Source organism: Cyprinodon variegatus, unplaced genomic scaffold (assembly GCF_000732505.1).
Source record: "Cyprinodon variegatus isolate N-32 unplaced genomic scaffold, C_variegatus-1.0 Scaffold32, whole genome shotgun sequence".
Taxonomy (NCBI): domain Eukaryota; kingdom Metazoa; phylum Chordata; class Actinopteri; order Cyprinodontiformes; family Cyprinodontidae; genus Cyprinodon; species Cyprinodon variegatus.
This window is the reverse complement of record NW_015150485.1, coordinates 197,759-210,765: the sequence shown is the minus strand read 5'-3', so window position 1 is coordinate 210,765 and position 13,007 is coordinate 197,759. Positions and strand designations below refer to the sequence as shown.

General features: G+C 40.3%; 1 protein-coding gene across 1 annotated transcript in view; it reads right to left on the bottom strand.

Moving 5' to 3' along the window:
• Positions 1 to 13,007, bottom strand: part of LOC107102465 (hamartin-like) — a 41,681-nt gene that overhangs the window by 17,496 nt on the left and 11,178 nt on the right. The window contains exons 2-13 of the mRNA XM_015401790.1: positions 10,261 to 10,479; positions 10,053 to 10,156; positions 9,658 to 9,810; positions 7,191 to 7,335; positions 6,952 to 7,106; positions 6,801 to 6,874; positions 6,520 to 6,698; positions 5,280 to 5,395; positions 1,670 to 1,835; positions 1,440 to 1,561; positions 1,044 to 1,137; positions 704 to 811 (exon numbers count right to left, since the gene is read on the bottom strand). Of these exons, the coding sequence (XP_015257276.1) occupies positions 704 to 811; positions 1,044 to 1,137; positions 1,440 to 1,561; positions 1,670 to 1,835; positions 5,280 to 5,395; positions 6,520 to 6,698; positions 6,801 to 6,874; positions 6,952 to 7,106; positions 7,191 to 7,335; positions 9,658 to 9,810; positions 10,053 to 10,156; positions 10,261 to 10,369 (1,525 nt within the window). The 5' untranslated portion in view covers positions 10,370 to 10,479. The remainder of the gene's footprint in view (positions 1 to 703; positions 812 to 1,043; positions 1,138 to 1,439; positions 1,562 to 1,669; positions 1,836 to 5,279; positions 5,396 to 6,519; positions 6,699 to 6,800; positions 6,875 to 6,951; positions 7,107 to 7,190; positions 7,336 to 9,657; positions 9,811 to 10,052; positions 10,157 to 10,260; positions 10,480 to 13,007) is intronic.

Here is a 13,007-nt window from a genome sequence, read left to right as displayed (position 1 = left end):
GAGCCGCACCGCACCGTAGTCAAAAGGGCGGTGTGAGAGGGGGTGTGCGGGAGTTGTGGTCTCCGTCGGCTCGGTAACCGCACCGGAACCAGTGTGAGCAAGGGGTCAGTCCCAGTCGCCTCTTGGGAGTTTTTTTCAGTACATTTTTTCTACTTCCTCCTAGTAGTAGCTTTTTTTCCAGATATACGGTGAAAACTGCAGGCACCAGAACATCAAAAGCGAACAATTTTTGTGGCAAGTTTTGACATTTTAAGTTATTTTAGGCATTAATAAACAGTTTCAGTGCAGTGATCATATTGATCTGCATCAGCAGCACTGTCTTTCACCTTGCCAGGTTTCAGATCAGCTGCTCTGATTGGTTGATGTTGCACGTCGAGCAGCAAGAGTTCACTTATTCCAAGTCAGGCACCTGCTGCTTGTGAAGCCCGCCCTGCGCTTCAGATGCTCTTAAAATCATGATGCGCTGCAGAACCTTTTGATGCGCCTTGATGTGCATCAACCGTTGACTTTGCATGTATAACTGCTGCTTCTGCTGCTCCAAAAACGCTTAATGTGAACATAGCATTAATCTTATTCTATTCCATTTTTTTAAATCGATGCAGTTTGTTGTTCTTCCGATTCTTTCAACGAATTACTTATTGTAATCACATTGACTGAGTCAAAAACTGCCCATTTCCATAATTGTTGGCGGCTGAAAACTCACCTTCTTCTCTTTCCTTCTCCGTTCTCAGTTGAAGGTCAAGCTCCTGCCTCTTCAGGAAAACTGACAGCTCTGTTAGCGTCATGGAGACATTCGCTGCACTTCCTGCGTCTGATGAAAAGCAAACAGATGATTAAAGATGGAATCAGGTTCATCCTAGTAGGATAGATGAGATCTAAAATAAAAACTATTATCTGCAGATCTTTGGCCAAACAGCAGTGCTAGAATCGTATGGGTCTTTAAATGTTTAAATTCTTTCTGGTTTCCTGACCAGATTCGTTAGCCTGCTGTTATATCTTTTTCTTTTGAACAGGGGATCTAATCCAGCTGTGACGTGTCTAACCTCTGGCTGGAGCTGCCTCTCCACTCTTCTCCGTCTCTCTGACTTGTTCCTGTCTCACCAGCCCAGGCTTGTTGCTCTCTCCTTGTCGACGATCCTGAAAAACATTCAATTATGACTTCATTTTTGTACAAAAATATGTTTACCTGCTTTGATCCTTAAACCCGAGTTTACAAATAGTAACGACAATCGTGGTCACCAAGATAGCTTTTAGCTCAGGTGTTGGAAAAGTATTTTTTCTAAAAGAAAGCCATGTTGTCTTAAGAGTGCATTGAATATAAATACATAGAAATGGCCACAAAAACATAAGAATCACTTTCAGGGTGTCGAGCCGTGACGCCATTTCTCTTAATAATAATAGCAGCAATAATAAAACAGCAGTTACTGCAGTTATCGTACTTTTCTAGGAGGACTGGATTGGACTGTGCTGGTTGGTAAGGAGATTACTGGGAAGTCATCTGACAGAGTAGGAGGAGGAGATGAGGTGGCTGGAGTGCTGGATGCAGGCGTTCCTTTTCCTCCTGCTCAGAGCGAAAAACATGGACAGAAAATGAAGTGAATTGAGGATTTTAGCAGCTTGATCAGAATTACTGAGGGGGTAGGATGGTTTCTGTATATTCGGTTGGTACCTGATGTGCAGTGGAAGCGGCTGGGAAGGTGTGAGGCACTGTGGGAGAGCTCCAGGTTGGGCGACATGCCTCGTGAGGAAGGGGGCGTGGCCATACCGCACAGCGAGGAGGGGCTCCACAGAGGGTCTTTCCCCCCACAGGATGAATTCAGTTCACTGTTTGAGTTCTGCACAAACAGAGACGGGTCAAATTCATTCAGCAGGACATTAGGAAAACAATCAACCAAACGGCTGCTAAGACTTCAACAATATCTGGGTTTTATGCTTTTACAGCCAACATTTTCACTTGTTTTCCAGTTCAGCTCCAAAAATGATATGGAATCTACTTTAATAAGATCATTAGCTTATATCCATTCTTAAAGTTTTATAGTTCCGCACGGTGTATCAAGAATACTGTACAGCAGGGGTCGGTCGATCATTGCCTCAGGTACACTACAGAGGTTATTCCGAAAAAGTTGATGAAGTCAATAAATCCCGTTACCTTAAAGGAATAGTACACCCAAAACATGATTAGCCTTCGTTTTCTACTCACCCCCATGCTGAACAACACTCTGGAGTACTTTTTTGATATCTTAAATGCATCTGGAGATCTGGGAGGCTTCTTGCTGTCTGCTGACATTCAAATAATGGAGGTCCATAGCGCCCGAGGCAGAAAGGTCCATAAAAGTCCACAAAAAACGTGTCAATATTCCTCCATACTGCTCGTCCAATGTATTCCAAGTGTCCTGAGTGGGTAGCGTCCATAATTTACTCGAAACGAAGTCATTTAGAATGTTTTTAGAGCATAAACAGTAGTGTATAGGATTTCCTAAAAGCACGCGCCTGCGAGTTCACGAGTCTACGGAAACCGCGGCAGACCAAACCAGATGAAAGTGCGCATGCAGCGTCTGCTCTGCCGATAATGCAAGCGTAGAAGAAGAAATGTGCTGTTTACATGTGCAAAGAAAGAAACAACGAAAGAAAAATGTCTGAGGACTTCAGTGTTGAGGAAGAGCATGAGTTCTTTGCCGAGCTGAATGCGCACTTTCATCTGGTTTGGTCTGCCGCGGTTTCCGTAGGCTCGTGAACTCGCAGGCGCACGCTTTTAGGAAATCCTATACACTACTGTTTATGCTCTAAAAACATTCTAAATGACTTCGTTTCGAGTAAATTATGGACGCTACCCACTCAGGACACTTGGAATACATTGGACGAGCAGTATGGAGGAATATTGACACATTTTTGTGGACTTTTATGGACCTTTCTGCCTCGGGCGCCATAGACCTCCATTATTTGAATGTCAGCAGACAGCAAGAAGCCTCCCAGATCTCCAGATGCATTTGAGATATCAAAAAAGTACTCCAGAGTGTTGTTCAGCATGGGGGTGAGTAGAAAATGAAGGCTAATCATGTTTTGGGTGTACTATTCCTTTAAGTTTAGAATTCTCATCTAACATTTTAAGACATTTTTAGGATTAAGGTTTGAATAAACAGAAGGGATCAAATTAGGTTTAGGTTATAAGGACCTTAGGTTCAAGTTTCCTCCAAAGCTTCCAATATTAACTTCTTTTTTTTTGCAATTCACAAAACTTTTTAGGCAAAAATCTTCATAAACAATAAACAGCATTTAGACATCTCTAAAAACAGCAATCAGGGGTCCTTTGTGTGAAAAAGCTTGAAAACACACTATACATAAAAAAAACTTAATTGTCTTAGGTTCTGATATAAACCAGCTTCCGGTGGGCACCTCCAATATGTTTAGTAAAAATGCACGCAGTAGAGCGTTTTTTTTGTTTTGGTGTTTAACGTCTCCAACTTGATTGCAGGTTTCAGATCCCGGCTTTACCAGTAACACCATCCGGCGCTATGTTTATAAGCGGGTCATACTAACTCACTGCGTCAACCTCTGAGTTGGGGAGCAGCCGAAAGGATACAAACATTTGAATTTTTATAATAATAATCAGAATAATTAGCAGATATCTTATTGTTTAACCTCGTCTGTAAGTTTTTTTTTTTTATAAAAGTCAAACCTAATCCCATTTTTATCACTGATTTGGCTTCATTAGGAAGCCTGGAAACCGGTACTATGAATCATCTAGTTTACAGAAGTTAACTAAACTATTATCCAGAAGCTGTGAATCCTATATTAACATTTCTGATTCAACAAATAGGTCTAATAGACCTGAGTGAAGTTGGCCCCCCACCTTTTTTAAATCAGACAAAATTAGTGTCAAACATTTGTGCTACGTTTGTGCAGCAAAAATTTTTGTTTGTGTCGCTATCGTTTTAAAGATATAAAGAAATATTTCTAGAGGTCATCAAAGGTCAACCAGCCCCCCCACCTATTTCAAATCAGGCGAAATGGGTGTCAATTAACTCAGCTCCGTATGTGCAGCAAAAATTTCGTTTGTGATGCTTTGGATTTGAAGATATCAATAAAAATGTAAAGGTCAAAAGGTCAACCAGCCCCCCCACCTTCTTCAAATTAGACAAAATTGGTGTCAAATGTTTGTGCTACATTTGTGGAGCAAAAATTTTCGTTTGTGCCGCTTTTATTTTAGAGATATAAAGAGATGTTTCTAGAGGTCATCAAAGGTCAACCAGCCCCCCCCCCACTTTGTTCAAATCTTCAAATCCGAAGCACAACACAAACGAAAATTTTTGCTGCACAAACCAGCACAAACGGAGCTGAGTTAATTGACACCTATTTTGTCTGATTTGAATAAGGTGGGGGGGCTGGTTGACCTTTGATGACCTCTAGAAATATTTCTTTATATCTTTAAAACAATAGTGGCACAAACGAAAATTTTTGCTGCACAAACGTTTGACACCAATTTTGTCTAATTTGAATATGGTGGGTGGGCTGGTTGACCTTTTGACCTTTACATGTTCATTCATATCTTCAAATCCAAAGCAGCACAAACAAAAATTTTTGCTGCACAAACGTAGCACAAACATTTTACACTAAGTTGTCTGATTTGAAGAAGGTGGGGGGGCCAACTTCACTCAGGTGTCTAATAGGGATGTGAACTATACCTGTTATCTATGAAATAAACAAGACTCGTTTTAAGTTTTATAGTTTATAAACTATTTCCTAAATTTAAAATGTAATCCTCTTTCTCCTTATTAGTTCAAATGCATTACCAGACCTACTTTTGCAAGAACACACTGAAGAGTGAGACGCCTATTTAATTGTATTTGTATGTAATACTTAGAAGTCCTATCATGTTTATATTCTTATTTTAGGTCCATTAGTGATGCAGAATTGATTTTCTATTTTGAAGGGTCACTTTGAAAGTTCACCATGTTCCCAGTTTATAGTTCTAGTTGATGACTTTTAGCAATAGGTAATTAATTTAGAAAAAAAATGTATTTATTTTTTTTTTGTGAATCAGATCAGTGTGGTAACCAAAACCACCACCAGAAGCCAGCAGCCCAGTGACATTCAGTCCTGACATTCTGCGCCTTTCAGATATGCCTCTCTTTTAACACACCTGAGTGATATTCTCAGGACTCTGGAGACCTAAGCCCTTTAATTCAGGTGTGTTGGACCAGGAGCAGATCTCAAAGCTGCAGGATATTGGCCCTCAGAGATTTAAGGGCCAATATTCCTTCCGTAAGGGATGCTCTTACCTGCCGCCTGGAGGCCTGCGGGCTGCGGCAGGGCTGTGTCCCTGAGAGGGGAGGCAAGGACAGGGGCGGGGGGAGCGGCTGCCGTGGAGTCGAGAATGGGGTCGAAGAAGAGCTTCCTATTAAGGAGGAACAGTCAACACATAAAATTACATATAAAATCTGCTAATGCAGTGAAGTCAATCATAGCAGCTAATTTGTTTCTTAAAAGATTTTCCTATAAACTGCTTTTAACCAGTTAAAAAAAGGAAAAATATCCAGTGCTGAATCCATGTTGAATGCACACCTCAATGTTGCTGCCATTTGTCACGACTGCAAATGCGTTTATTGAATGCCAAGTTAGCCATAACATTTTAAATATTGTCAAAAAAAATTGCAGAAAACTGTAGTATGTGGATTCTTTTTCATAATATACTAAATACTTCAATATTTCCTTTGAGGCATTTCCATTATCTTTTAAAGTTGCTTGATCATCTTCAAATTGAGTCATTATTCTCCGCTGAAATCTGCTTTGTTGTCTAAAGAGAAAAATATTCAAATATAGACCTAGAAACATAAATATTATAACATTAATACAACACATACTGCTTATCCACTATTTTTTAAAGCAGACAAGTAACTTTAAAGCGTTTGTAGAGTTCTGAACCAAACCAAAAGGAACAAACATGTTAAGAACCCCTAACAAAATAGAGGATTTTTTGTAAAAGTAAATGATTGTTTTTTTGTTTTTTTACCTAATGCAAACCTAGAGAAAAATGTATTGCAAATACATAATATGTAGATCATCACTCTTTGGCAAAATGTTTAATCTGTGAAGGGCGTGCACAATAAATAAACAAACCACGGCTAACTCTTAATATTGCCAATTACATCTACATGAATGCACATTCTCATGTGTAATAACAACCCTACCATTAGGGGGAGCCAACAACCCTTTCACATGGGGCCATACCCCGAGCATAAACACATTAACCGGACACCCAGAATTAAAAAAAACATGTTACTGCAGCCTTTTACAGCATTGTAGAAGAGCTGCATATTCATGTTCTGCAGTAAATCTGACCTGCTGGTCGGCTCCCTCTAGTGGTTTGCTTCTTTTCCATGTTGTGGGTCACGTTTGCAGCTTTTTCATATATTGCATCTATTTTCTGTGATTAATAAATGTTTCTTGGTGTGCCCTTCTTTTGGATTTGACATTAGTGGTGCGTTGAGGCTCGTGTTGCAGTTTCCTGTGTTTTCTCACCGTAGCTGCTGTGGAGGTCTGTGTATGGGCTGGAAGTGGAGTCTTGGGCGCGCAGGTGGGTTTGGGGGTAGAAGTTCTCAGGCATGGTGGCGTAGCCCTCCTCACAGGAAGCCTCCTTTGGGTCTAGGGACACTTTGGCACATTCAATGACGATATCATGGATTTCATACTTTTTCCACCTGGTGTAAAAGCAGAGAACCATCAGAAAGAAAACAAAAAAGTGATTCCTAGGAGAAAGATTAGAGGATTATGTTTGTTTAGGTATAAGAGGATGGGTTTACCTGGTTGGGTCAAGCTCATGGTCCTTGGTTCCCGTCACCAGCTCTGGATGTATGCGAACATGTTCAAGCATTGGCTGAAGGGGTTTAAACAAAAATATTAAAAACTTTTCCCCACAGTTTAGCAGCAGCAGATTCATCAGTCATGCCTCACCTTCACCACCTCCTCAAAGGTTTCCATGTTCTCCTTCATGCTGTAATGGGAGCGAAGGTAAGACACGAAGTTACACGGATACATCCCATAGAGTCTGTGGAAGAGGGAGTAGACGCTGGCATGCAGGTGGATCAGGTAAACCTCAGATACGTGGCCTGGAAGGAAGGGAAATATTCAGGAATGTTAGCCTGATGCTGCCAACCCACAGCAAAGGAGGCTGCAGCGGTATTCTGACCTACCCGGATTCTTGAGGTTCCAAGATGCCAAGCGGCCGAAGATATCAAAGTACTCCCACAGGTGTTGCTTCCCAGCTTGAGGGATCATGGGCAACAGGGTGATGAGAACCAGCACCCCGGTTATGAGTACGACTACATCTGTATCTGTCTGCAAGAGAAACAGTTTTTGATTTTATTTTGAGGACAAACAAAAAAACAAGAAAAACACACAGATTACCTAGCATAAAAATACTAAGAGAAGCCTCCATTTTCATTTTTTTTAAACATGGGGAACAATTAATCAGTTTGTTGTATGGTTTAATAAACAGATAAAACGAGGAGCGGCAACTTCCACCGAGGGATGGGCCAGTGTTAAACTGACAGTCTGATGATTTCAACCCTTTAAAAGGTCAAGTTACCATTTTGGGTCAAATGAAGCCCTCCCTTCATCCTTCCGTCAGGTCTAGAAGCACATCATTTCTTTCCAACCATTCAGCAAAGATACTAGGTGGTACTAGTACACATCCTTTTGACTCATGGCCGGTTAGATGATATATTACTGACTTACCCATTATTTGTAAGTCAAGTAAAAAAAAAAAAAAGTTAGGTGAAAAAAAGCATCATATAAAGTAAAAAAGTAGGAAATGTAAGTTCAGCTATCAACATTAATGGTCTAAGATTATGTCGTAATAACAAATTTGCATATTTTACTCTGTGTTTTTAATGAATTCCTTATTGAAGCACTTTTGTTACCTTTTTTAACATATGCGGGCAAGTGATATTATTTCACTGAGTCCCTTATGAAGGGTAAAGGCCAGAGCACACCGGCTTCGTACGACTTTTTAATCCCCGATCCGACTTTTTCCATATTACACTGATTGCATATAGAAAGGCTCCGACTAGGCAGGGTGAGGAGATCTGCGCAGATTTTCTTACACTTATATGCAAATTAAAACAATTTATCTTATTTGCCTTTGACAGATTATTAAGTTATTAAAACAAAAATAAAATTAAAATAAAAAAACACCACCGCAGCTATAAAGCAAAGCCCCACTTGACGACTCTATGCAGTATCTCAAACCAGAACAGATAGAGAATGTTCATATATTAATAATGAAATGAGATCTACCTCTAAAGAAAAATTTTGAGAGAGATACGCTGCGCTTACCTGCTTTATCTGCCCATCGTTATTTTGTTTTTGTGAGGCATAAAGAGGATCAATATTTAACTTTTTTTATCCGTTTTCTTTTTGCCTTTTTTCGAGGAGAGTGATAAACTGCTCTTTCTGTCCCTTGTCGTTTTTGTGAAGCTCAAAGAGTATCACTGCTTTATCCGTTTTCTGTCCTCCTGAACTCCTATCATGGGTAAAATATTCTTTTTTTAATGATTCTTCATTGTTTTTGCATGAGTCTGTCCAGCTTACTAGAATACGCAATGTGTAACTCTAACACTGAATGTTTCCCTGAGCGTTTAAAAGACTTTATTTTGTATTTTTCCCCAAAAGCAGATGTGTTTTCCCTTGTATCCTCATCTCTCTTCCTGTTAGACCCATGAAATGGCCGCTGAATTGCTGCATAGTCCGACAATCTCAGAGCTACCAAAGCCCCCTTGCATAAAATCATGTCGGATGTGATTAACCCCATTGACTTTCAATGAGCGCTAAACGCCACAACCTCGTCTGACACGATTTTCTGTCGGATCGGAAGCAAAATCGGATTTGGTGTGTCCTGGCCTTTAAGCTAAAATATAACAGCATTATGACTATAGCTCTATTTCCAAAATGTCTGAATAAAAAAAAATAAAAAATAAAAAAATTTGGGCTGATCTTCAGCATCATCTCTTTAGCCATAGTTAACTTTAATTGCTGTTGGATGCTGGTTTTAGATCAAAGGAGTCGTGCTGAAATTTCTCTCCCTTGCAGGCTCACTCTGTCCTTTAAGTGGAAATTAACAGCTATGATTTTTGGCACCTGTATGAATATTTAAATTCACAAAGAAGTACGAACAAGTGTGAAGGTGGGCGGCTACAGAGGGAATTGGTGCTTTCACCTTTCAATTTAAACTAATCAAATGCACATGTGCAGGGGGAGAAGATGTGAGCAGCACAATCACCAAGGTGTCTACCTCAGTAACTGCATGGCTTTTAATTCACTACGTGACTGATGCTAAATTTAGCTTGTTCATTTCAGGACAAACTTTACCCTGAATCTTGTAAATAGTGCTGGGTGATGAACTGCTTCCTCTGGCTGCACTGTCCGGACGCACAAAGGGCAAACTTCCCGCTCCAATTCATTGTCATTCACAGAAATTTTGCCTCGCTCCATTCCCGCGTAAACCACACCCAGTTACAATTTACTTTGCACCAGTGGCCTAATTCTCACCATTGAATCCCTGTCCACCCCTACTTTTGATTGTTAGTTTCAAAGGACTTCCAGAAAATCTATATCTGGAACAGAAATCATTCCCACTTTGTGTGAAAAAGGGATGGATACCTTCAGGCATTTCAGCAGAGAGAGCAGGAGCGGGTAACGGGCGATCTTGTGGATCCAAGATGGCTGCTTGCGGACCACGTGGCCGAGCAGCATGAGGGTGGGCAGCCGGCAAGCTGGTTTGGCCATACAGTCGTTCATCTTGTCTAGAAGGTGCTGTAGGAGATGGACAACATACTGTATGATAAAATTGTTTGTTTTGTTTTTTTTTCTTAAAAAAGGGAAAGTTGATTAAGAGGTTTCAATACATAATCAAACACCAACAATTTCCATAAACGCTAAAAAATAGAAAAAGATTGAGAATTAGCATGGTTCATTTGATGTCATCAATAATATTTCTTCTATGCTTACAGCTTTATTTTAAGAAAGTTTCTAAATTTCTATGGGATGGTTCTCACCTTATCATGTGGCTCTCTGACTGAGGAAAGGATATGCAAGGCCTGGGTGGAGTTGGTTTCCAAAAAGTAATCCACCAAGCTGTTCAAGAGCATGGAGCCTCGCTCTGAAAGGAAAGCAACAAGGACATTTTTAACTGGTTTCTAAGCAAAATGTTATTTGACTTTTCCTTAAAGCATCTAGTTTGATGCTGTGCCAAAATGGCCCCACCGGTGCTGAGCTGCTCGTTGATAAGGCTTCGGATCTCTTCGAGCTGTTGGAGGTCAGAGGTCTCCAAGAGCGGGAGGAGATCCCCGACGTTGGGTTGCTCCCTAGCCATGGTGGGGGTGGCAGTGTTTGAGGTGGAGGCCGCTTCTCTCTCACAGTGTCAGTCCCGGCTTGCCTGGAGGACTCCTGGGGCCCGCCCACCAATACAGTCTCCAGGCACCTCTGCCAATTCAAAACCAATATCCAGCAAGATTTAATTAATAGATTTAACACTTATTCTTCTGTCCTCCAATTTCTTCAACTCTAACAGTACAAATACAAACAATGTTATATAAAAGGCTGGACAGAAAATTGCAAACTAGCCTTCTAAAAGCTCTAAACTAGAACAAAATACTTCTGTTTTTACAAAGTAATTAAATTAAAATTGTCTTTTCCCAACATTTCAAATCTAGAGTACAACAGTTTGTAGTCTCATTTCCGCACACAGTCAGCTAGTTGTCTATTTCTCAAATATTAAATCATCATTAATTTGGTATTTTCACTAATTGTGCACCGAGGTGGCTTTAAGTAGAGGTTGGAGGGTAAAACAGACCTGTTACGATGGGTCTGTTTGTATTTTTACTCATCTGTAGAAATAAAACAAAGCTCTAACTTTAATATTTAAAACCTAATGTCTTAATTTGACCAAACAAACAAGTAGACATAAGCATCATAAATTAGCTTAGGCTACAATTTAGTTGTATATATAAATAGTTGTTCTAGACCAGGGGTCACCAACCGCTTTAAGGCTGAGGGCCACTTCAAGGGTACCGAGACGTAGGAAGGGCGACCATTACTGACCCATGAGCTGCAAGGGTTAGCGTTAGCCTAAACTTTGTTCATTATCAACATATTTTTGTTGTTTCTGTTCATTTCTAAGTTTATTTAGACATTGTCATTTTGAAATCTCTATAAATAATTAAAAAGAAGTAATCCGTTGTTGCAATAAAATAAAAATTCAAACTTAGCCCACTGGGGGGGTTGTTCTTTATTTAGAAGACTCTGAGGGCCCCCCATGTGGTCCTTGAGGGCACCGCGTTGGTGACCCCTGTTCTAGACCTTTCACCTTATCTAAAAATCTGGGGTTTTTTTTTTACCTTAAATGCAAAAATTTTTACATATATTTTTACAATTAGGTATAATTACTGTTCTAAGTTGGTTTGTCTTTCTGGTAAAGGCACGTTTTACCGTCTCTATACTCTAGTTAACAATTAATCGATTGCTTAATTAGTTTACTTATTTCAATAATAAATCACAATCATTTCAGCTCTATGACAAAGTGTTAATTATTCTGTTTTTTAATTAACTCCACTGTGGGACCCAACCTTTGACACTTTGCATTGTTCTAATTAAGGGTGAGTATCGACATGGGTGTTGCGATGTGATATGTATCACGATACTTGGATCACAATATGATATTATCACAATATTGCAATGTTTTTCCTGCTATGAAAATTAAATGTAGAGATAAAAAAGCAAGTGTTCATAATGTTCATCAGAAGATATTGATCATTTAGTTATTTTGGTGTCCATGTTGTTTGGGGTCTGAGTCAGCCTACGTCTTCCACTGTGACTGCCTCGACTACAGATANTAGGAAGGGCGACCATTACTGACCCATGAGCTGCAAGGGTTAGCGTTAGCCTAAACTTTGTTCATTATCAAAATATTTTTATTGTTTCTGTTAATTTCTAAGTTTATTTAGACACTGTCATTTTGTCTCTATAAATGATTAAAAAGAAGAGCAACAGAATAAAATAAAAATTCAAACTTAGCCCACTGGGGGGGTTGTTCTTTATTTAGAAGACTCTGAGGGCCCCCCCATATGGTCCTTGAGGGCACCGCGTTGGTCACCCCTGTTCTAGACCTTTCACCTTACCTAAAAATCTGTTTTTTTTTATCTTAAATGCAAAAATGTTTACATGTATTTTTACAATTGGGTATAATTAATGTTCTCAGTTGGTTTGTCTTTCAGGTAAAGGCACGTTTTACCGTCTCTATACTCTAGTTAACAATGAATCGATTACTTAATTGGTTTAATTATTTCAATAATAAATCACTATCGTTTTAGCTCTATGACAAAGTGTTAATTATTCTGTTTTTTAATTAACTCCACTGTGGGACCCAACCTTTGAAACTTTGCATTGTTCTAATTAATGCTGCGTTCACACCGGACGCAGCTGGCGCGACAGAAGCAGCGATTTTACATGCAAAGTCAATGGTTTACGCGCGTCAAGGCACATCAAAAGGTCCCACGGCGCGTTTTGAGCAGCAGGCGCAGCGCGTCTGAGCAGCTGAAGCGTCGGGCGCGTTTAAGCATCTGACACGCGTGACGTGCCGCAAACGCGTTGCTGCTCGAGATGGAAAAATTTAATTTTTGCTGCCGATCAGAGAAGCTGATCTGGGAGCTGGCTGGGAGAGACACAGCGCTGATGACACAGACCGCTCTGATCACTCCTCTTAAACAGTTTATTAACGCATAATTAACTTCAAATGCATACATCTGCCGGCAGAATATGTTCGCTTTTATTATTCTGGTGCCTGCAGATCGGATTATTTAGATGAAAAACACCTACCAGCTGCAGCGGTGATCCGCAAGGAGGCGACCCGGCCAGAGGCTGCTGTTGAAGGGATTCCTGCTGTCGGCGCACCGCCGGTCTGTGGGGGTCTGAGCGGCTCCGACAGAAATAACATTGGGAGGCAGGATTCAGGG